This window comes from Doryrhamphus excisus, linkage group LG11, assembly GCF_037039965.1.
Source record: "Doryrhamphus excisus strain RoL-2023G ecotype Guam linkage group LG11, RoL_Dexc_Guam_v1.1, whole genome shotgun sequence".
NCBI lineage: Eukaryota > Metazoa > Chordata > Actinopteri > Syngnathiformes > Syngnathidae > Doryrhamphus > Doryrhamphus excisus.
In genome coordinates this window covers 2,438,916-2,463,806 of record NC_136367.1, presented here as the reverse complement: position 1 = coordinate 2,463,806, position 24,891 = coordinate 2,438,916, and the positions used below count along the sequence as shown (strand labels likewise).

The 24,891-nt window shown below is 39.1% G+C and overlaps 3 protein-coding genes and 1 long non-coding RNA gene across 6 annotated transcripts in view; 2 read left to right on the top strand and 2 right to left on the bottom strand.

The window, feature by feature from the left end:
* Positions 1–3: 3 nt before the first annotated feature.
* LOC144901231 (uncharacterized) lies at positions 4–7,196 on the bottom strand. The gene is made up of 3 exons (XR_013629382.1): positions 7,170–7,196; positions 4,491–4,643; positions 4–62 (listed from the first exon to the last, which is right to left on the bottom strand). It is a non-coding gene; the product is annotated as an uncharacterized LOC144901231 (long non-coding RNA).
* Positions 7,197–8,615: 1,419 nt separating this feature from the next.
* On the top strand, positions 8,616–11,736 carry lft1 (lefty1). Its single transcript, XM_058074634.2, has 4 exons — positions 8,616–8,955; positions 9,036–9,282; positions 9,366–9,605; positions 11,083–11,736. The coding sequence occupies exons 1-4, from the start codon at positions 8,688–8,690 to the stop codon at positions 11,405–11,407; spliced, it is 1,080 nt and encodes a 359-aa protein (XP_057930617.2). The 5' UTR covers positions 8,616–8,687; the 3' UTR covers positions 11,408–11,736.
* Positions 11,737–13,159: 1,423 nt separating this feature from the next.
* On the bottom strand, positions 13,160–21,768 carry hnrnpub (heterogeneous nuclear ribonucleoprotein Ub). Its single transcript, XM_058074602.2, has 14 exons — positions 21,183–21,768; positions 20,056–20,170; positions 18,537–18,616; positions 17,658–17,797; positions 17,295–17,394; positions 17,089–17,201; positions 16,498–16,761; positions 16,287–16,406; positions 15,658–15,786; positions 15,412–15,580; positions 15,038–15,337; positions 14,690–14,964; positions 14,468–14,611; positions 13,160–13,409 (listed from the first exon to the last, which is right to left on the bottom strand). Exons 1-14 carry the CDS (start codon positions 21,634–21,636, stop codon positions 13,359–13,361), a joined length of 2,454 nt encoding a protein of 817 aa, XP_057930585.2. The 5' UTR covers positions 21,637–21,768; the 3' UTR covers positions 13,160–13,358.
* Positions 21,769–22,118: 350 nt separating this feature from the next.
* Positions 22,119–24,891, top strand: part of kif26bb (kinesin family member 26Bb) — a 38,452-nt gene continuing 35,679 nt past the window's right edge. For 2 of the 3 annotated variants that reach the window (XM_078794482.1, XM_058091713.2), the window contains exons 1-2: positions 22,119–22,492; positions 22,672–22,986. In XM_078794482.1, coding sequence (XP_078650608.1) covers positions 22,433–22,492; positions 22,672–22,986 — 375 coding nt within the window. In that variant the 5' untranslated portion in view covers positions 22,119–22,432. The remainder of the gene's footprint in view (positions 22,493–22,671; positions 22,987–24,891) is intronic. The other variant, XM_058091715.2, reaches the window with a different exon arrangement.

Sequence of the window (24,891 nt, the reverse complement as noted above, 5' to 3'; positions counted from 1 at the left end):
AGCGTTCTTAGTCATTTTGTAGTATCTTTGGGTGCTCACCGTCATGGCGCCCATCGCAGCATCTGCTGTGCGGAAAGAGGTGAAGGAGGGGGGAGATGCTGTCAAAAAATATGAATGGAAACTGCGGTCTGTCTGTCAGGCATTGTATTTTCAGTTTCTCTTTATTTTAATAAAAGGCTACAAGAACATTCTTTTAAAAAAATATATGTTTCTATTTATACTATTCTATTCATTAGAATATTCTATAAATTAATATTCTATTTATTTATTTTACCCTATACATTCCAGTTTATATTTTTTACAAACGTTTTCTTCATTATTTAATACATAAAAATATTATTTATTATTTATTATTTATTATTTATTATTTATTATTTATTATTTATTATTTATTATTTATTATTTATTATTTATTATTTATTATTATTATTATTATTATTTATTATAAAAGATACAAACCTGAAAATAAGATAATGGGTAATGCAATTAATGCAAAAATGTTTGTATGTACACAAAAAATAAGGATAATATGACAAAACATAAAATATTGTCATATTGTTGTATATATAATGTTATATTTTTTTCGGACAAAAATAAAAATATTGTAGCGTAAGCTTATTGATTTCACCCAAGAAAATTATTTAATGCAAACATTTTAAATTATAATTCAAAATTAAAATTAAACTAAAATTTTATAAAATATAGCAAAGTAGTGCTATATACATTTTTAAATATTGTGTTTTTATTTATTATATAATTTTACATAATTTTCTGACACCCAAAAAATATTATGGTATATAGTTTTCACCCAAGATAATTATTTAATGCATTAAAAATGCATAAATATGATGTAATAAATGTAATATGTATATTTTGGGGTCACCTGCATTGATTTTAAGATGTTAAATACAAGAGATGAATGCATAAAGACGCAGAAATGCATAAAAACGTTCATTTCTGTGGAGAATTGCTACAGAGGGTTGATCACAGGACTCTGCAAGTCAAATCAGCATATGATTGACGGCGGTCATGTCATAAGAACTGACTTATCTCGCCACGTGCTCTTTGAAAGCGAGGCGCTTATCGCCGCTCAAAGTGCACGGATGAATGATTAACAGGCAACATGGAGGTCTGCCCAATATTCAGCATAGAAAATAAGAGCAAGGGGGAGGCACGGGAATGAAGCTTTGTGTGTTTCGGAAGTGTTTCTATTGCAGAAAATCAACTTTTACGCACAAAATATGTTAAAAAAATACAATTTCAAGAGCGATGGGTCATTTGAAGCGCACGGTTGATGTTGGAACAACGGGAGAATGTGCACATGATGGATTCATGTGCACTTTGGACATGTTTTTGTGTGTGCTAGTGTACAAAAAAAAGAAGCAAATGTGCTGAATCTTGGCCTAGGATACATCACGTCTTGTAACCCGGCGCTTGGGTCACTCTTCAAAAGATCTTCAAATTAATTTTTATTGGAGTTGTTGCTCTTGTCCTTCCTTGCTTTGAAGACAAACCATAGAATAATTGGACTTGAAATGCTTTCATGTCATTGTTATGATGGTGAAATCGGCTTGTAATAAGAAAATCATCCCTCACTCATCACATCCCGTTTGTAGTGGTTTGTAGTTGGTTTTTCTATTTCAAACTCAATTTACTTGGGGGCCACTAGAGCTAGGGTTTGGGTGAGACTGGGCCGCATCAGACCCCCCCCCCCCCAAAAAAAAATGCATTCATTAAAAACAGAAAAATGAATAAACTTTGCTTTGGTTCCGATTTTCTACAAGAAAAGCTCTGATAAAAAATTCCACTGTTCTCAAATATCTTACTTTTTATTTTTCTACACAAAATAAGATGAAAAATAAATAAACAAATCAACAAATAAATAAATATAATAATAATAATAAAACGGCAAATAATAAAAACTTAAGAAACCACATATAGTTGGTGGGTAGACAAATGATTTTTTTCAGATTAAAATGAACAAAGCATTATTAGAGCCCTGTAGACATGACAAAACACGACTATAGTCACATTTATACTCTTTTTATATACAACATATTGCGCAACTGCAGTGTCTTGAGACACATGCTAACTCGCAAACTAGAGAGCTAGCGACCTAAACGGTAGCCTTCAAGTTATTCCCTTTAAACTTAAATAGCCAAAAACTTACCACTTCCACACGGATAGGGAGGATAACTATTAACAGTTATTTAACCTTGAACATGAACATTAATCAAACGTAATGTTTTTTTTCTGGGTACATGATACCATACAGCATCTATATCAAACTTGCGCGGGGCCGCACTGACATTAAACTTTCATATCAAGGCGGGGGCCTCAAACCAGTGCTCTGCGGGCCACATTTGGCCCGCGGGCCGCGTGTTTAAGACCCCTGTTCTATTTCGTTTCTATTATGAAACGTGTCGGTTATCATCATGAACCTGTGGTTTAGTTGTTCTATGAAAATTATATGATTATAAATCATTATATACTTTCCGAGCCTCAGTGGGAACCCAAGCATAGGAAACAATAGGAAACAACAAAAATATGCATTTATAACTGAGTATATTACAACCCAAATGGGCCCCAAGGGTCCCCAATAGGGAAAACCTCTTGAAAGTGGCTGAGTTTCATCCCCTTAAAACAACATTTCATACAAAAGTCCTGTTTTGACACTGTTTTGTCCTATTTAGGCCTTAAGTGTTCAAGGGGGTTAAATAAATGCAATTAAATTGACATATTTTGCTGATTTGCTTTACTGAGTGGTCAAATATGCTTAAAAGTTTGATGAAATATACGAGTTGAGTTATTTTTTTTATCATAGTTTGCGAATATAATTGATTTTCTATTAAATCAGCAGCTGTTTTATTTTTCAACATGGCGATGAAACCGATGGACTTGTGAATGCAGTCTAATACAATTGAATGAATTGTGTTACAACACTCCCCTCTAGTGTTTAAAAGGCAGAACTGCATCCTTTTTGAGTCTATTGGCTTAGCTAGGTTGTTTTAAACCGCTTTTACTGAAACACAATATGTATACCTTACAGTATAATATATACATAAATACAATATATATTTTATTATATTTTGTATATTGCACGCCAATGAATGAAAAGTTAATGAAAATATGAATTGTTACGGCTGTCTAATCAGGTCTGATCCTATTTGTCTAAATCGACTCTTGTGGGATTAAAGGCTGCTTCTGTTCGTCTGAAATGCAATTAGACTGGACTCGACTTGAATGGCTGTCTGAGGGTCGATCCACATCGAGATAACATCGATACCGAGGGTACTGGCAGTATCGGGTTAATACTATAGACGACGAGATGGATAGTTTTCTATGGTTATTTTTTCATAAAAATGGTTCTATGATATAAATTGTTTCTATGGTTATTTTTTGTGTTGTTCATATTGTCATATGGATATATTGTTAAATTCTTTACAAAAGTACTTTTATTACGATTATAATTACAAAAAAACACCAAAATCTTTCAATGAGCTTGAAATATTGCAAAAAATATATATTTCATGTATTAATTACTGCAATTCTCCTGACTCAATTGGTTATTTCCAGTCATATTTCCACTCATTAAAAAAAAATTCCACAAATTTGCATATTGGTCCAAAATAGACACCTCATATAAATAAATACTTGTATTTTATTATTTATTTATTTATTATTTATTTTATTATTTTATTTATTTAAATACAATTAAATATAGCATATTTTATATAATGAATTACATTTAAACATTTTAAAATTAAAATTAAAATTAAAATTAAAATTAAAATTAAAATTAAAATTAAAATTAAAATTAAAATTAAAATTAAAATTAAAATTAAAATTAAAATTAAAATTAAAATTAAAATTAAAATCTCACCCAAAGACTAGCACCCCAACGACCCTTGTGAGGAAAAAGTGGTAGAAAATAAATAAAAATAAAAATAAAAATAAAAATAAAAATAAAAATAAAAATAAAAATAAAAATAAAAATAAAAATAAAAATAAAAATAAAAATAAAAATAAAAATAAAAATAAAAATAAAAATAAAAATAAAAATAAAAATAAAAATTAATTAATCAAATGACTGAATTAATGACTTAATGGTCACAAACAAGTGCATTGATCATTTGCCTATATTCTTGTGTTTTATATTCTGATTATAATCTCTTTAATAAAATAATTCAATAATCTTGAATGTTTTCAAGTAAAAAAAGTACTAAATTTCATCTGATTTTGTGGATTATTTCCAGTGGTTCTACTTTATTCCAACTTGAAAATGTGTTTTACTAACATCAACTTATTATAATTAGCGATGGAACCGATACTTATCGGTTGATATCGGTATCAGATTTTTTTCCAGACCATGAAAAGCCATAAAAAAAAATATGTGTTCATTCCACTACAGGAGATATGTCACAGCATACATCCCGGTATCGGCTTGTATCAGCTTGTATCGGCTTGTATCGGTATCGGCAACAGCATACCTGGAATATATGGTATCAAACGAGCAGTATGGTCCATCCCTCCCGGGTCGTCGAGTAATAACTGTGTCGTCCGGGGGGTGTCCACCAAGTCTGGTCTGGCGCTTCCCACCTCGGACAGACTGATCGATGATGATTGCGGTGGATGTAGGATGTCTGCGGGTGCAGCGAGCCGCCATTAGGGTGCAAACTAGAGAGCAATCCCTCAAATATTTGATGTTGAGATCGGAGGAATGAAGAATGTGACCACCAACACAGGTTCAATATTGACTCTGTGGAGCTGCGTGTTGTAAATGTGTGTATCAAGTCTTCCGCAAACAATGTGTGTGTGTGTGTGTGTGTGTGTGTGCACAAATGGAAGGCAACGGCCTATAAATTGGATGCAAATGTTGCATGTTAATTAACACCTCCATTGTTGATTGTGGGAGCTTTGATTGAGAAGAAATGGCACCTCGCCGCATCGACGGCAGGCTTTGAACTGGGAAGGAAGGAAGACTGAGAAATATCACACAAAAAAGGCCATCTTCATTTCGCCAATTAGGGCTTGTAATGTCATCCAGAGGGAGGACAGCAAATGTAGCTTTAGCGTACTTAGACCGGCTCTTGACTGGACGCCACGTTAGACCCCCATCAGACTCTCTGATTGAGCACTCGGGGGGGAACCTCTGTTCGTTTTTGTCACCTACAACTTAGGCTACACTGTCTCCAAACCATCTAATCCCAGTTTATGTTCCATACTGTATATATTGCATATATATACAATATATGGACTGTATTTCAACAAAATATTGCAGCACATACATGGACAATTGTATGTATTGTTGCATCTCATAGACTTTAGTAGCATATGGACTATATTGCAACATGTGCACACAGTATATGTACTATAATGTAACATATACATACAGTATATGGACTATATTGCAGCATATATAGTCGATATTATATACAGTATATGGACTATACTGCAGCATATACATACAATATACCGTAGCATGCATATTGCACCTATACAAACTAGATTGTAGCATACACACATGATGTAAGAAGTACTGTAACATACATATACTGCATATACTGTATATGTATTATTGTAGCATATAGTAACAATATGTGGACATCGGGATATTAGGGGATATTATCGGCCGATGTTAGCATAAAAATAACATACGGACTCATGTGAGTATGTTTTTTTTTCTGCTGTTCAGAATGTTATATTGGGTCTAATACAGAGGTTTGTGCAACATTAAAATGTGTGCAAATTTCCAAATCTGATCATTCCATACAATTGGATATTGAGCATCTCTGATATGTGTGTACTGCATTGGTAGCTTATGCATGCAGTATACGGAGGTTTGTGCAACATTAAAATGTGTGCAAATTTCCAAATCTGATCATTCCATCCAATTGGATATTGAGCATCTATGATATGTGTGGACAGCATTGGTAGCTTATGTATGCAGTATACGGAGGTTTGTGCAACATTAAAATGTGTGCAACTTTCCAAATAATTCCATCCAATTGCATATTGAGCATCTCTTATATGTGTGGACTGCATTGGTAGCTTATGCATGCAGTATACGGAGATTTGTGCAACATTAAAATGTGTGCAACTTTCCAAATAATTCCATCCAATTGGATATTGAGCATTTCTGATACGTGTGGACTGCATTGGTAACTTATGCATGCAGTATACGGAGGTTTGTGCAACATTAAAATGTGTGCAACTTTCCAAATAATTCCATCCAATTGCATATTGAGTATCTCTTATATGTGTGGACTGCATTGGTAGCTTATGCATGCAGTATACGGAGATTTGTGCAACATTAAAATGTGTGCAACTTTCCAAATAAGTCCATCCAATTGGATATTGAGCATTTCTGATATGTGTGGACTGCATTGGTAGCTTATGCATGCAGTATACGGAGATTTGTGCAATATTAAAATGTGTGCAACTTTCCAAATAATTTCATCCAATTGCATATTGAGCATTTCTGATACGTGTGGACTGGATTGGTAGCTTATGCATGCAGTATACGGAGGTTTGTGCAACATTAAAATGTGTGCAACTTTCCAAATAAGTCCATCCAATTGGATATTGAGCATTTCTGATATGTGTGGACTGCATTGGTAACTTATGCATGCAGTATACGGAGGTTTGTGCAACATTAAAATGTGTGCAACTTTCCAAATAAGTCCATCCAATTGGATATTGAGCATTTCTGATACGTGTGGACTGCATTGGTAACTTATGCATGCAGTATACGGAGGTTTGTGCAACATTAAAATGTGTGCAACTTTCCAAATAATTCCATCCAATTGCATATTGAGCATCTCTTATATGTGTGGACTGCATTGGTAGCTTATGCATGCAGGTTTGTGCAACATTAAAATGTGTGCAACTTTCCAAATAATTCCATCCAATTGCATATTGAGCATTTCTGATATGTATGGACTGAATTGGTAGCTTATGCATGCGGTATACAGAGGTTTATGCAACATTGAAATGTGTGCAACTTTCCAAATAATTCCATCCAATTGCATATTGAGCATCTATGATATGTGTGGACTGGATTGGTAGCTTATGCATGCAGTATACTGAGATTTGTGCAACATTAAAATGCGTGCAACTTTCCAAATAATTCCATCCATCCTTATGCATGCAGTATACGGAGTACATACATGGAGTGTAGTATGCAGTACATAGCATCCCTCCCGGGGCTGGCATTCATCTGTCATTTGTTCTTCCTGTGTGCTTCTCCAGTCTGTCTGACATCTGCAAGCAAACAAAGCCAATACACAATCACAGGGAGGCCTTGTGGGCCCTCTTGTAATGTTTGTGTGACAAAAAAGGCAAATCCTTGCAATGGAATCAGATAATCACCAACCTGTGAAGAGCCTGCCCCAATCCACATCCCGCACCCCCCACCACCACCCCTGCCCTTCCCAACCCTCCCACCCCTACTGGTCCCCCGGATTAACTGTCTGTTTGGCTAATAATTTTAATCTGCTGGAGTGAAGGCCAAGAATGGGCTGACAAGGGTCGGAATAAACATCCTATAAAAAAAATCCCCCAATATCACCCCCCTCCCCTTCCATCTATCCGTCACCGCGCTTCTGTTTCCTCCTGGAAAAATCACCAACACACCTGATCCTGATCCACTTGCCCGACATACCAGGAGCACAACTCCAGACACAAATAAGATCCGTGTGTGTGTGTGTGTGACTGCTGCCTGACATCGTCTGGTGGAATGTACACAACACACTCTCTGTATGTGTGTGTATGTGTGTGTGTGTATGTGTGTGTGTGTGTGCACTCCAACAGTCACAGGGTCAAGACATCATCGTCTGTCTAGGACTCATCTGGACACGACTACTCGACTATCAACTATCAACTCCTTTACCTGAATGACTACAAATTAAACATAAACAACAATTACATAAACAAGAGTTTTTGTCGACGACAATCCAAAATTCACACAAAAAACTACTACAATTTTTTAAATCAACCATGGAAACAAATGTACGTGCACAACTACCACAAATTTACATAAACAGCTACAGTTTTTGATCGACAATTAGCGCAGATTCTCATTCAAAATATCACAAATTTATGTAAACAACTCCAGTTTTTGTCGACAACTATTAAAAATTCACATTATTCATACTATTGCACTACTACTACAAATTATAATTAATAATTGAAAACCAAAACGGGTACAAATTCAGGCTACATTATACATATTGTTTATGATTAAATAAAAACTTTATTAATGTATCCAGTTACTAGAATGTCCATTTATTGCACTGTCCCTCCTATGTAATGATGCATGTACAAAAAAATAATCTTAGAGTGATGTGTACTGACAAATAATACTACGTCTATATGTGCAAAAAGTGTAGAATGGCGTGTAAAAGTGTGTATTTTACCTGCAGACTCCTATCATGAAATGCCACCAAGCAAGAGTAATTACACTGATGGCACTCGAGTGTAATTGTTGCTGTTTGAAGATATCCTGTTGTGGATGGCTCCTGCATTGTCGCACCTTTGTTCTGATAAGCCCCCCCCCCCCCCCCTCCTCCTCCTCCTCCACAAACTACTGGGAGGGCCGTGGAGATATAAAGGGGTCCACAGCGAGGTGTCAGGGCGCCCTAGTCCACTCCACTCCTGTGCGTCATCACTGCTTCAAGATCTTCCTCATGGATTTCATCCGCGTTTGCGTCCTCAGCACCTTCTTTCTCCTCGGTTTCAGCCAAGCGTTCACGCACCAGGATATGAAGGACGCGCTCCTGCGCAAACTGGGTTTGGATGAGATCCCCAACATCCACAAGCGGGATTTGGAGAACTTGGTGGTCCCGGTTCACATCCGAAACAAGTACTTGTCTATGCTGAAGATGCACCACAGCAGGAGGCGCCGCTCTTTGCCGAGCCTAGCCGGCATTCTAAGAGGAATCCCCGGCAATGCTGGTAAGAAATTTGTCATTGTGCGTAATTTTACGCGCGACTATTACGCACGATTAGTGGTAACAAAATTGGTGTTTTTGTAGATATTTCCGGAGAGTATGTGTACTCTGACACCACCCGGCATCGCATGGTGTTCGACATGGAGGCGATGATCCCCGACAACAGCGAAGTGACCATGGCCGAGCTCAAGCTCTATCAGCGGGCGTCACACAGCAAGCGACTCGCTGTGGAAAGGAAGAGCCACCGGCCCGTCAGCAACGCCCGGGTCAGCGTCTACTGGGTCGAGGAACTCCCCAACGGCTCCAACAGGACCTCGCTGGTTGACTCAAGGTGCGTTGTGACAACATCCGGTCTCTCACCTGCGGCTGGCCATAATGAAATGTCACATGGGATCTAATTAATAACGTTCACAGGTTGATCCCCATTCACGAGACGGGATGGAAGAGCTTTGATGTGACCCAGGCTGTGCACTATTGGTCCAAAGCTCAGCAGAAGACGCCAATGCACCTGGAGGTGTGGATCGAGGGCGAGAGACCTGGCAGCTACGCGGCAGAGGTGGCCAAGAGTGTCCACTTTACCACCCAGGAGCAGACGGACAACACCTTGGGAAAGCCGGAGCTCGTCCTTTACACACTCAACCTCGAAGAGTACGGGTAAGGGAGCTTTTGATATACCGGATATTGGAGCGATGTGACAATTAACCCTACCTGCCACCTATAGGAGGGGGTGGGGGGGGCGCCATTTTAGTAGTTTTCAAATCGATTTAACACATAGTACGCATTTAAATGTATTTGACGGAAGTGTTACTACTATGGAAGCACGGGTAGCAACATATAAAGCAACATATAATTGTATAATCCCCGCCTAAACGCTAGGGGCAGTGTCTTCATGACACTCGTCGACTAGCTAACCAGTTAGCTTACACCATCGATAATGAGTGAACAAATACGTATAATAACACGATAAATACTATTTTTTTGGAGCGATGTGACAAGTAACCATAACTGCAACCTATAGGAGGGGGTGGGGCGCCATTTTAATAGTTTTCAAATCAATTTAACACATAGTACGCATTTAAATGTATTTGTTACTACTATGGAAGCACAGGTAGCAACATATTCCCGCCTAAACGCTAGGGGCAGTGTCTTCATGACACTCGTCGACTAGCTAGCCAGTTAGCTTACACCATCGATAACGAGTGAACAAATACATATAATAACACGATAAATACTAAATTATTAGAGGGATTTGACAATTTACCCTACCTGCCACCTATAGGAGGGAGTGGGGGGCGCCATTTTAGTAGTTTTCAAATCAATTTAACACCGGAAGTGTCACTACCATAGAAGCACGGGTAGCAACATATAATTGTATAATTCCCGCCTAAACGCTAGGGGCAGTGTTTTCATGACACTCGTCGACTAGCTAGCCAGTTAGCTTACTTCGCCGATAATGAGTGAACAAATACATATAACAATACGATAAATACTAACTTATTAGAGCAGGAAATAATCTATGTGTTACAAAAGTCAATTTTAGAGCATAGGTTAGATGGGAATACTGATAGGAAGATTCGAGAAGGTTAGCGAAACGACTTGTATAAAAAACAGGAAGTAAAGGACGGCTAACCGACCAATCACAATAGGCGATACTGCACTTTTTGTATGGCATCGATACCAAGTAAATTATATTGATACTTTTTTTTAACTTATTAGAGCAGAAAAATAATCTATGTATTACAAAAGTCAATTTTAGCGCATAGGTTAGATGGGAATATTGATAGGAAAATTCGAGGAGGTTAACGAAACGACTTGTATAAAAAAAAACAGGAAGTAGATGACGGCTAACTGACCAATCACAATAGGCGATACTGCACTTTTTGTATGGCATCGATACCAAGTAAATTATAGATACTTTTTTTTTTTTTACTTCAAATGTGTCAGGATTTTTCCCTTAATTTGTTGCTCGTGATTATAAAAATGTAATTAAATCTTAAATAAAATTAAAATAAAATAAAAACTAAAATTAAATATAATTATGAAATGTATTATTTAAAAAAATATTATTATAAACCACAATAAAACAAAAAGCAGCAGCCATCTAACCCGCCTTCTTCCTTTTCCATCACAGCTCTCGCGGCGACTGCGAAGCCCACCAGAACAAAGACGCCTGTTGCAGGGAGCAGTACTACATCGACTTCCGCGCCCTGACGTGGACGCAGTACTGGATCATCGAACCGGCCGGTTACCAGGCCTTCAGGTGCACCGGAGGCTGCAGGCAGCCCAAGCGGAACTACGGCTACGGCGAAAGGAGGTGCACGGTGTCGGAGAGCGCCCCGTTGCCCATCATGTACCTGGTGAAGAAGGGGGACTACACGGAGATCGAAGTGGCCGAGTTTCCCAATATGATCGTCGAGAGGTGCGCGTGCACCATGGACAATGTTTCCATCGTGTGAGGTTGTACACGTGTATCATCTAAGACTACCTGAAAATAACGGACACACCCATAAAAATATCTATTTTCATATATCTCACATCTTGTGAAAGCATCCTCCTGCTGGAAAATGTTGAGTGACTAAGTGGGGATGTACTGTATTACGGCATTGTTTCAGGGTATATTTAATGGATTATAAACAAGTACTTCTTATTTAAACACACCACAACTCCTCTCCCAGCACTTTTTTAGATATATTTTCTACATTTTGATATTTTTTTTTTTTTGCATGAGTGCAAATTCTGTTTGACATGTTGTTGTACATAATATGAAGGAATTTATGTTTGGAAAAAATAAACTATTTTGTTTCACTATAATGTCTTTTTTAACAAGCACATACACTTGTGATATTAACATGCATGGTTACAGCTGCCCGCCTGCTTTGTTTACACCAGGGGTCTCAAACTCAATTTACCTGGGGGGGGGGGGGCACTGGAGCTATGGTCTGGGTGAGGCTGGGCCGCATCAGGTTTTCCAAAAAAAAAAAAATTCACTTTGGTTCCGATTTTCTACAAGAAAAGTTCTGATAAAACATTCCTCTGTTCTCAAATATCTTACTTTTTATTTTTCTACACAAAATAAGATGAAAAAATAAATAAACAAGCTACTTCCTGATGCTATAATTTGCCACGTAGTCTGCATTCAAATACATTTAATATATTTTTCACTTATTTCACTATAGTATTTTGCATGCATGTGACAGTATATCATATAAATATGCCTCTCACAGGGTTTGAGTGTCTGTTTAGGTTGGGGGTGTGCAAAGTTCATTTAATAATACGCATAAGAAATATAATAGTTAAATAAAAAAATCACCATGTATGCCATTGTAATGAATAAACAATGTTTATTACCATAAACCGCATTCAACTTAAAACTTAAAAAAAAGTAACCTGTAGCGCTGATAATTTCATAATATGAGGAGGCCTTGATAAACAAACTGCAACATAAAGCGATAAAAATAAAAATAGAGCTATTTGACTTGCGTGGAAACAAGGCATTGCATTATCCTAATATATATGTTTATGTATATATATTAAAAAAAAACGTCAACATTTAAACATAAGCGGATGACACAGCAATAAGCGGGTAAACTATAACATTCATCACCATACAGTAAGAGTTGATATTTACATGCTTTAAAATCCCTTAGAAGAAGGAAAATAATAAAAGGTAGATACTGTATATAAAAAAGGGGGAATTGAAGTGAACCATGTAGCCCTTTTTGGTTTGCTGGTGAAAAAAAAAAAATAAAATGAGCCAACAAATATCAAAGCAGGACATGTACAAATGTTTTTGTTTGTTTTTTTTTAAAAAAAGCCAAAGTGGAGTTTATTGCAAATCTATGAAGTTTGGGTTACATTTAACAAGGAACTCATTTGCAACTAGAACTTGGACAGTGGACTCCATTGACAAAACAATATCACCTTCTAACAAACCTTTCACTTAGCAATTTTTTTTTTTCAACTACGCAAAACAAATATGTACAATTCAGCATAACAAAGCCAAAGAAAAACCACATAAAACTGACCACCCCCCCTCTGGAAACAAAGCGTACCAGGCAGGGCAAAGGTGTGTGTATATATATATATATATGTGTGTGTATGTGGTTCTTTAGGTTACAAACTTTTTTAAAAGCATGTGGTTTAAAAAGGAGTGAAAAGCAAAATGAAATGAAATATACAACATAAAGAAAAACAATAAATGCGTCCCAAGATCTCCTCCCCAGGGAGTGGAATGTGGACCATGTTGCTCGTCAGTCATGTTTCCTGTTGAGATTCTTAAAAGTGGATTTTGTGTGAAGAAAAAAAAAAAATAAGACAGCGAAAAGGAGGCAAGGAAGGAGGATTGGTCCGTGGCTAGAGTGGTTTTCAGTGTGGCCAGCAGTCCCGTCAGAGAAAGTGTAGTGTTAGTTAGTAATATCCGGGCTGGTACTGTTGGCTCCATGGCTTCTGGTTCCAGAACTGCAGGAAGAAGAGGAATGCATGAAGCCGTTTTGTCTTAAATGAATAGATGAGGAAGAATGCCAAGTAACCGTTCAGGACAAATGGGTATCGAGTAGGGATTGACCGATAAATCTTTTTTTTTTGGGCTGATGCAGATTCAAACTAAACTATATTTCCCAGCATGTATATTGCATGCACTTGGCGGTCATGCTTCCTATTTCAAAGCAGGTGGCAATATTTCTACTGAGTTTAACTGTTAGAGGGTATTTTATTTTATTTATTTTTTTATTAATTTAATCGAATTAAATTTAATTTATTTAGTAATTTAATTTATTTATTATTTATTTATTATTTATTTAATTTTCATTAATTTAGGAATTGAATTTTTATTTATTTAGGAATTTAATTTTTATTTATTTAGGAATTTAATTTTTATTTATTTATTTAGGAATTTAATTTTTATTTATTTAGGAATTGAATCATTTTTTTAAATTTATTTAGGAATTTAATTTATTTATTTATTTATTTAGAAATTGAATTAAATTGTATTAAATTTGTATTTATTTATTTAGGAATTGAATTAAATTATACCCTAATAGTACCCTTGTTGTGATTCACCACTTTAGCAGTGTGGGAGGGGTACGCGACTTGCATGCGTTTCAGGGTCTTCCAGCAACACAAAGCTGCCCGGCGGATTGCCTGTATGTAAATCATGCGTCGGAAAAATACATCGGCGAACCCACGCGTGTGTCGGCCGATAACGATTCAAGTAAAGAACGCAAATATCTGCCGATCCTTAGTATCCAGTGAATACACCCTCAAAACTTCCTTCAACGGACAACTAAAAAAAACTTCCAACTGTCCTTTAACTCACGAGTCATCTTCAGCATAGGAACTTGCCTAATCAGATTTAGAGTTAAAAAAAGAACAATTGGAGTGATTTGAAAGAGATTTACAAGAAGCAAACGGCGCCGATGGAGTGGAAAGGCCCACAAATTGGTCCCATGGGGGAACCAAGCTACTGAAATAAGGTTCATTCCCTACAAGTGACAGCAGATCGTACAGGAAGTACCCACCCCTTGTTGCCAGCTCTGGTTGAAGGCTTGGGCTTTGTCCATGCCGTTCCTGTTGCCAAAATTGCCGCTGTTCCTGTTGCCAAAATTCCCATTCTTGTTGTTGTAGTTGCCACGGCCGCCGCCGCCGCCGCCTCGCTGCTGAAACTGAAAAAAAAAAAAAAAAAACGATGAAGAGATAATACGATGCATCCTGACGAAGATTTCCTAGAAAAATCAACCGACCTGGTTGTGATGTCCTCTACTGCCACCACGACTCATGCCGGCTCCGCCCCTGCTGCCCATGTTCCCTCTGGCCATGTGACCGCCGCCTCTGTTCATGTGCCCGCCTCTGGGTCCCATGTTGCCTCTGATTGGTCCACCTCTGGGGGATCCGCTGAGGCTGGGAATTGGACCGCCGCTACGGTTATAGTTACCGCGGTTAGGGAAGCCGCCTCTGAAGGCTGGGGGCGGCAGGAAGCCACGAGGGGGGCGGTTGAAGCCACCGCGGGGGCCGGGTCCTGCGGGCGGACGACACGTCAAGCAAAGGCAACATATGGTACGTTCCGCCGGTGTATCACACACGACTCCTACCTCCTCTGAAGTTGCCTCTGCTCTGGAAGCCTCCACGGTTTCCGCCTCTCTGAACGGGCCCGCTGCCGCGCCCGAATTGGTTCTTGCCTCCGCGGCCGCCACCGCCGCCGCCGCCACCTCCACGGGCACCCCCGCCTCGTTTGGGTGTAGTACTTCCCTGGTTGGGCCTCTTCTCAGCAGGCAGGGCTGACTTGCTTTCCTCTTTGTACTGCTCCAGTACCTTGACAGCGTCATCTTTCTGCAGCTCGGCAAAGACCACCTCGTGGAAGCTCTCGCCCTCCTCAGGTAGACAATAAAACCCTGTGAGAGGAACGCAGTTAGCCGCACAAACATCTTCTGGATGAGTCCATCTGGGAGGCAGGGGCTTATTTCACCTTTCATTTTGAGAAGAGCATTTTCAGGAACTTCCTTGCCGTCACTTTCAACTTTCTTTTGGACCCTCTCCTTGTAGTCGTCGTCGGAAGGGACCACCACCACTGCTTTGCGCTGGAAGCCCGCGAACAAGCACATCTTCCTCTTCTGGCCGGGGGCAGACAGATTTGTCTGGGGAGAACATACGTTTTTTTTTTTTTTTTAGAAATCCATTACAAATATCATATTATTAGAAAAATATGACTTACATGATCCAAGATGTAATTTCTCTTCTTACGGGCGGCAATCTCAATGAACTTCCCCAAGAAAAGTGGCGCGCGCTGAGAAATGGCCGTCAGCTTTGTGAATTCTTTTGATTGGCGGTTCAGGCTGCTGAGCTGTGTGACGAGAAGAGACGTATATAGGCACTCATTGGTTCCAGACCCACCCCCAATAAATCAAATCTTACACTGCGGAAATATATTTTATGTTTACAGAGTCACAGCATTGAAAATCTGTTAATGGCCATCTAAATTGACATTAGAGCCCTGTAGACATGAACTAACACCCCTATGGTCAACCATTACGCTCCGGTTATTTATAGTTTACACCAGATTGCTCAACTATTATTATAGGAACTCTTCAAGTTTGCCTTGAATTTATTTATTCTGCTAGTTCTTAGTGTTAACCACCACCTTTCACCTCATTTCAATGTCAACGCCTGCAAGGGCGAGCAGACGTTTATAGGCATTAATTGGTTCCAGACCCAACTCCAATAAATCAAATCTTATGCTTTATGTTTGCAGAGTCGCAGCATAGAAAATCTGTTAAGATTGTCAAAATATTTAGCATTAGAGCCCTGTAGACATGAACTAACACCCCTATAATCAGAACCTACCATCATTTTTTCTGCGATCGTGTCACTGCCCAGGATGTAGTATTTGCCGGGATTCTCCTGGACGTGCTTCTTCACCCACGTGGTCTTGCCTGACCCTGGCAGGCCAACCATCACCAAGATCTACACAAGACAATTAAGAGAGAAAAGATAATATAAATGTACACTAATTGGACTGCACTGTACATCCTCATTAAGCCCCCGCCAGGCCTACCTCACAGTCCGCCTTGGTCTGCGGCCCGAGTGGTCCACGCAAGCGGTCATCAACCGGAATCTGCTGCAGGAAATCGTATCCCGGGGGCGGGGGGAAATACGGGGTCTCCATCTGTCCGAAGTTGAACTCCACGGCGCAGTTGTGGCACATGACGTGGGGGAACAGAGCCTGGCCGTTGAGCTCGTCTTTGCTCACGCGGAAGGCTTCTGCCGGCTCCCCGCCATTCTTGCAGAAGGACAGAACCACTTCCTCGCCTTCAAAGTCCTACAGGAAGCCGACACGGCAGAAGTCTTAGGTCATGGTTATCAGTAACTGTTACATTTGTTCACTTCCTGTCTTTCTAATATATATTTTTTATTTCTTTTTTTAATGGTTTTATTTCATTTGAACATGCATCAGATTACAATTGAATGCATCACATAATCAGTTCCCAGTTCCACATGTCCAAAAGGAGTAGGAAGAAGCAAAGCTTATTAAATCCTACCCCTCCATCTGGTACTTTTACAATCAGTAACTGTTACATTTGTTCACTTCCTGCTTTCCATAATACAGTTTACAGTTTTTTTTTTCTAAATTAGGCATGTGACTTACAGCAAGGCAGCAGATGACATCATTCTCATCAAACGTTTCACCAAAGTCCTCTGTCGTGGAGTTTGTGGTCTTCTTCGCCTTCCCAGAGTATGCATAGGAATGGATGCCTTCACCTATATAGTGACGATAGAACATGGAACTGTTAGTCAACAAGGTGCAACATACATGACATTTAACACACTATTTCCCAGTATGAAGAAACCCACCGAGCAGCAGTGATGCCGCAGAGAGAGACCAGCCAACCTGTACATCGTGGATTTCCATGTTCTTGCTGGAAATGTGCTTCACTGGAATCTTCTCTGTGATCTGTACGGCAAAGCATATGTGGCTATTGATTACAGTTTCGACATATTATGGAGTGCAACTTGAGAACGGCTGCAAGTAGGCACGGGTTTCATTCGTGGTATGATATGTATTGATAATTATGTGTCATTTTGTTCGGTGCCCAGTAAAGGGTACGACACCAAATTATGGTTTTCAAACTGTGGTATACCTTGAAACCTGTTAACTGTCCCAGGCCTAGTTGCAAGATCAAACATAAACATGTCCTTTATATAAAGTTTCCGTACCTTCATTTCAAAGCAGGCTTTGCCTTTGTTCACTCCGTATGTGGCCTTGCCGCCGGACCAGAGGTAAGCAAAGCTCTCCATTGTGAGTGATGAGGCACTGTAGCGATCTCGTGACACTTTAAAGTGCAGGTCACAGTTGTCTAGAAATGCAACACACACATTTACATTGATGTAGGCATCCCAGCAAATATGTAATACAACTAGTAGTTACTTTAGGACCACGGTGTACCGTTCTACTCGCCGCATACCCACCATGATATCAAGCTAATTTTCATTTATTTTCTAATTAGTGCCAGATTGCAACAAAATAAACATTTTAATGGGATCTATCGTGCTATTTTTCAACCATTTGTTTTGAGCTGTGGACTCCTATAGAGCAGCTGCACATAAACCGCACACAAAGCTTTCTAGATCTTCCAGAATCTGCAACCATCAACTCTCCCGTCACTTTAACGGCACTAACAGCACCTATTTGATGGTAGCTGAGAAGAACGACACATGCTTTCAAGTCAGAGTCGCCAAAAGAGTATCTAAGTGTAAACGATTACTGGCTAAATGTAGCGACAAAGTTGCCAAATTAGAAACGCTGATCCCTCCTGCTGTCTTATCCTCTGGCCGACCGGGTACGTTCTGTGTTTGAGTGAGGGAGAACAGGCACCACAATCTATTTGCGGCATTCATTAGGACAGTGAATGTATGAGGAAACACGGCAACAGTTGGAAAATTGTGATAAAACTACTTCCTGATTGTATTATGTTATGCTTATACTGCAATACTGACTAACAATAGTCATCTAATACGGTACTTTTGAAACCCAAAAACACAAAGGTGAGAATAAAAGTCAATGTGTGGACATTTATCACATTAGATGTGACTCACAGTTGTCCAGGCAGACTTTAGTATCATCAAACTCTTCATCTTCCTCCTCCAAAGGTGGCACGGGAGACTTAAATGATGCCCTGGAGAAAAGAAAGACCGTATAACAGTCAATTAGATGAAGGTCGTTTGAGCTGGAGGGGTGCCACTTGCTGGAAAGAAGTGGGGAAAACTGAACACTAGAAAATTTTTAACATTTAATGAGCCTCCAAGTGCATGTTGTGGCCTCTGGGATACACTTACCTTGCAGCATCCAGTGAAATCTACATGTAAGGAGATAAAGAAAACAGCTCCTCTGCAAGCCTTAAATGTAACTTTATATAGCGTCATTGTGTTTTAATCTTACTCAACACAATTAATTCTTCTTTTTGTGTTGCATTCTTGAACACGTGACTTGACAAAATGTAGTACAAGTTGTCACAGTAATTGAATATGAATAAGAATGTGGAGAAATGCAGGCTACAGTAACTTACCCAATCTGTAGCACAAGATCAGGCCCCTAAATCACAGGAGGGTTTAAAGAACCTTGTCCGTTTGGAATTATTTTCCTTAGTAGGATGAGGCATCCCTGGGTAAAACCAGTATGAAGAGTATGTAGGGGGGAAATGTGTGGGTGGGGCTCTGGAAAACTGTTTCAGCTCAGTATTATTATAATACACAGCCAGTGGGTCAAATATACTTGGTGTCACTCATAAGGGCCAATGCTAAAATGCCTGATGTAATCACTACGGTACTAGAATAAGACAGTAGGAAGTTGAGCCTGCTTCTATGAAGTACATAAACTAAGTTTGAACATTTAACGCAATGAGAACACTGCTCACAGGCGCACCATGCATGACATCACCAGCACAGGGGGGAAATGGAGAAGAAAAAAAATTGTAACACACCTTGCACACTCGCACCATGACATCTCTCGCTCTCACACACACACACACACACTCACGATACTTGACAGAAACATCATCTTGACATCATACAAAAGAGTGGGGGAGGTGATCATTGCGAGGCAAACGATGGACGGTCAAGAGCGATATCCTCGGTGGTTGTTGTTTTTTTTTTTAAAGACATTTTGCAGCGTCCTTGTGTGCTACCCTGCAGCAGTTGGACCCCTCCTCCCGCCATTCTCAGCTATGAACCCCCAAGCCCCGCCCCCTCCATTTTCAATGAACATCTGCTAGATCCCTCTGGGTTCTTTTGAGGGCAGCCTTGAATCACCTTGAGGACACAACTGGCTTACCAAAAACGTTAAGTGTCATGAGGAACAGATGTGGGGGAAAAATTGACTTTACAGATGCACTTCTGCTACAGAATTGCAGTTGAAAACAATATGAATGGGCACTGTAACAAGATAAATGGTAAGGTTCTTTGAGCAGTCAGGGATAACCCCCAAAAACATGACAAAAGTGGTTATTTATGCAAAGGATTGTCCTTTAGCAAGGTATATGTGCATTGGCGCTTAAAGCCAATACATGGATGGCACTTCAGGGATGCTGAAGGCCATTTTGCTCTGTCCCATCCTTACCAGCTGTATTTGTTCTCTTCAATAAATTCAAAGTAGCCCCTTCCATGTTCCTCCCGGCGTCTCTTAACACCCTTCTTATTCTTCTGATCAGCATTCGTGTCTTTGTCCGCATCCCCTTTGAAAATAGAACAAAGATATAGAATGAGGTGCTCCTTTTGAGAGAGAGGTCGGACTGGCAGTGGGGGGTTTTCTGTCCCACAAAGCCCGTTATAGATCAGTTTACAGAGAGTCGACCATCATTTAGCTAAAGAAGTGGAAACACCTCATCATAGTTACACAGTGCAAATAAATAAGACAACTGCAATGACCAGGGAGTAATTACAATGCAAGCTGGTCCACATTTACATTTATAAACAGCGGCCACAAGGGCTGGGGAAACATGTTTTGAGCTTTGAATGAGAACACTAACCCTATAAAAAGGGGTTAAATGTTAGTGTGGGGTGTGTTCACTGTACTTGATAGTATAAGGCTAATGCACCATGCAGGCTTCACTGACAACCCGTTCCCAATATATGTAGAATCAAAATGGCGGACGAAGGCTTACAATTTGAGGTTTATTGTAGTCAAGTGACTAAACGATTATTACTATTCTACGCCGATTTATGTCACCTAAATAAGCAGTTTCGGGTTATTTTAATCATTTATGTTTATTATTTTATATATCGGGGTCATTGATTTTCGCGGACGATGTTGGCCTAAAAAAATATGTATACCAATGCAGAGCGACTAGAGATAAAACGACAAAAGATATTCGTTGAAAATGTAACATAAAATGGCGGAAAACACCGCGCTAACCAACCGGCAACCGGGCTCCCCAAGACTGTCCCAGACAAAGAAAATGACGCTACCCTGCGAGCGAGGTACCTAACATTCACCACCAATTCTCGTCTGTTAACGACTAAAGTACGAGCTTTTTCTATCGCCAATGGTAATTGGACAACGATGTAAAATATCAACAATACAAGTTGAGCTCGGAGGTAAACGAAAACTTTGCTTTGATGTGCTATCGTACGTGAAGCTAATGCTAACCTATCGGAGGTCACGCCGCCGTTTTCAACATGGCCGCGGTGTCGTGAGGCGTTCATTTCTATTCCGACACAATTTCAACACCAGTTCAAGCGACTCACCTTCAGTGGACTGCTCCTCCGGCTCACCGTCGTCCGCGTCTATTTTCTCCATATCGTCGACATCGGCTTTGAGCATGGGGTCCATTTCGTCGTCGTCCTCCCCGTCGCCCATCTCCTCATCTTCAGCAACGACGTCGTCGCTCCCGCCGCCGCCGCCACCGTTTTGTTCCCCCTCGCCTTCCACGTCGTTCGCCTCCATGCTTTCTTCCACCGGGGCCTCACCCTCGCCTTCTTCCTCTTCCCCCATGCATTCTTGGTCGGCGGCCTGCTCGAAGCCTTCATCCTCCGCAGCCTCCTGTTCGAGCGAGTCACTGGCGGCCGCGGCCTCCTCGTCCAAGGCGGCCTGCAGGCGGTCCATCAAGTCGGCCTTCAACCCCTTGTCGGAGAGATTACGCTTTTTCAGTTCGTCCTTCAGCTCGTTGACTTTCAGCTTTTTCACGTTGATGGAACTCATCGTGGGTTTTTTTTTATATGAAGAAATGTGTGAAATGAAGAAATAAATAACTGAACGGCCTTTGTTCTGCTGATATGGCTGGAAACTGCGCCAAATGGTACGGCTTGACGATCAAGTAGTGGGGGGAGGGCGTTGACGTCACTACCGTAATGACGGCGGAGCTGCGCAGCTTGATTTTGCTGCCACCTTGAGACAACATTAAAAAACAATAACATTGGATTGATAGATGGGGAAAACTTAAATTCTTTAGGTACATTTACACTTTAAAATGTACTTTATTAGACGCAATAATGGAACAAATTAAAAATACATTGGTTGGACTTGGACATAGATGGATTTCTGTGTTTGGATTGTTTGGATGTTGCTGCAGTTCTTAAATTCAAATACATATTAATTCATAAACTTTACTTAATGTTGTCTTACCGAATATCAGATTTTTCCTATTTTTAATGCATATGATACTGGCACCCAAATTGGAGAACCAGTGTCCCAATACAGCCGGTCATGATGATGCTGCAGCTTCAGCGTCTGATGACTTTGGCGCCCCCTTGAGGATGTCCTGCGAAGTGAAGGTGTAAAATGATGAGCGTTTCACCCGGCGCTCATTCCGTCCTCAAACATTGTCATCCAGCCACCTCTGACAGTGTCTCCTCACTCTTTTTTTTACTCCATCTTCTTCATCTCAACCCGCCATGGGATGGATATTTCTCCTTTTTATCAACAGAGCTTTGGCAAAATCACACCAAAGTGCAACCACCCTTTGTTCGGATGTCTTTTTAAATATTAACAAGTTGTCATGTCATCTCTGACAGGAGGAGGTGAAACATTTACAACCTCGGTCAGGGGAAAACGTTTGGTAAGTCATTTTTATTGTTTAAAAATGTTTTTATTCACTTTAAATAACATGGTGCATAATTTAAAGGGATACGATTGTTTCACTGTTTGATTAAAAAAAAAAACATTTGGGTGTGGTTGCAACGTCCATTGATGCGTTTTCCACCACACGAGTCTTTCTAATGACTCTTTTATTGTCAGGGACATCACTGTGAATCCTCAAGAGTTTGTTCAACTATTAAAGACAATCCGAAAGAGCGCCCCACGCCCGAGGGTGCAGGGGGGTTCAGGAGCATGTATCACCAAAGAGGTGACGCCGTCCCGTCCTACAAGTCTCTCCCTGGTTCCGTGGGAGAACGCATCATGTCCTTGGGTGGAACTCTCCACAGAAACACGAATCCTGGACACGGAAGGTCTGAGAGGAAAGATGCATGCTGTGAAAGATGCTCGGCTACTCTTGTGGCTCTGAAGAAACAAGCTCTCAGCCTGTCTGTGCATCATCACTTCTCCTGCAAGGTTTGTCTTCACGGGATCCACCTGTTCATGACCTAATGATAATGATAATGTTTCATAACCCACTTTAGATGTTTCAGCATGTTGTTGTGGTGTATTTGTGGTGTATGTATATGGAAGTATTAAGTATTAAGTATTCTACACAGTTCCCTGGCAATTTCACATAGGGGCAGTACTCCAGCACATCCAGCAGATGGAGCAGTGGAGAAAAACACTATAAATACACTTCAATTGCAAATCAAAGTGTATATATTAATAATATTATTATGATTATGATATGATTATGATATGATTATGATATGATTATGATACGATTATGATACGATTATGATACGATTATGATACGATTATGATATGATTATGATTATCATTATTATTATTATTAATATAATAATATATTATATTATATATAATAATAATAATAATAAAACACTATAAATACACTTCAATTGCAAATTAAAGTGTATATAATAATAATAACAATATAATAATAATATTATTAATTATAATAATAATTATAAAACACGATAAATACACTTCAATTGCAAATTAAAGTGTATATAATAATAATAATAATAATAATATTAATATTATTATTATTAATAAAAATAATCTGTAAGTAAGTAAGTAATAATAATAATAATAATAATAACAACAATATTATAATAATAATTATTATTAATTATAATAATAATAATAAAACACTATAAATACACTTCAATTGCAAATTAAAGTGTATATAATAATAATAATAATATTATTATTATTAATAAAAATAATCTGTAAGTAAGTAAGTAAGTAAGTAAGTAAGTAAGTAAGTAAGTAAGTAATAATAATAATAATAATAATAATAATAAATTGTCATTTTTTCACAGATAGGTTTGTTGATGAAAATGAAAGTGAAAGTGAAAATTCACCCGATTACAACACATTAACACAAAGCAACAGACTATGTTAGTATTAGGGGAAAAATACACTTACACACTAATATACGTGCAAAATAATATTATTTTTACTTGTTTATCACCCGCAAGGCATGCTGGTGGGAAGCCCTTCCCCAACGGGATGTTACCCAGCATGCCTTAGTACAGGGGTAGACAAACATTTTGACTCGTGGGTCGCATTGAGATAACAAAATTGTCCTCATGTCCCATTATTATTATTAATTATTATTAATTAATTATTATTATTATTAATAATAATAATAACAATAATCAGTCTGTGTGGGATATTTCCAATCATCGGATCCGTTGTGTTTACATGTATTTGAGAAATTATTGAAATGAGCACCCATGAGTCAGTTAGACTTCAAGTCTTCATTGGTACCCGTGAGTCATTTTCAACTCGAGCCTTCATCGAGTAGTCGTGAGTCGGTGAATCTGGGGTTTTTGCTGAGCGCCGATGAGTCAGTTTGACTCAAGTCTTCATCAAACGCCCCCGAGTCAGTCTTCATTTAGTACTCGTGAGTCATTTAAACTGGAGTAGTCATCGAGTAGACGTGAGTCGGTGAATCTTGGGTTTTTGGCGATCACCCGTGAGTCAGTGAAAGTTTAAGACTTTGTGGAGTACCATTGAGTCGGTGAAACTCAAGTCCTTGACGAGCATCCGTGAGTCGGTGAGAGTCGAGTCTTCGTCAAAGTACTTGTGTGTTATTTAAACACAAGTCGAATCGAGTAGTTGTGAGTCAGTGAATAGGTCGATCACCCATGCGTCCGTGAAACTCGAATCTTCTTCCGGTACCCGTGAGTCAGTGATACTCTAGTCTTTGTCAAGCACTCGTGAGTCACTTCATCATCTATTATGAGTCAGTGAATCTCGAGTCTGTTGTTGCATTTAAAGACATTTTAGTAATTTTTAGTAATTTTTTAAATGACGTTTCAGTATTTGAAATATGTTTTTTCATTGGTT

Excerpts from the sequence above, each read along its gene's own strand:
- lft1 (XM_058074634.2), top strand. The coding sequence starts at position 8,688 with ATGGATTTCATCCGCGTTTGCGTCCTCAGCACCTTCTTTCTCCTCGGT. Across the intron at positions 8,956-9,035 it reads AGGAATCCCCGGCAATGCTG|ATATTTCCGGAGAGTATGTG; the intron begins GTAAGAAATTTG and ends GTGTTTTTGTAG. Across the intron at positions 9,283-9,365 it reads ACCTCGCTGGTTGACTCAAG|GTTGATCCCCATTCACGAGA; the intron begins GTGCGTTGTGAC and ends TAACGTTCACAG.
- hnrnpub (XM_058074602.2), bottom strand. The coding sequence starts at position 21,636 with ATGAGTTCCATCAACGTGAAAAAGCTGAAAGTCAACGAGCTGAAGGAC. Across the intron at positions 16,762-17,088 it reads ATGTCATCTGCTGCCTTGCT|GACTTTGAAGGCGAGGAAGT; the intron begins GTAAGTCACATG and ends GGCTTCCTGTAG. Across the intron at positions 15,581-15,657 it reads GAAATTACATCTTGGATCAT|ACAAATCTGTCTGCCCCCGG; the intron begins GTAAGTCATATT and ends TGTTCTCCCCAG.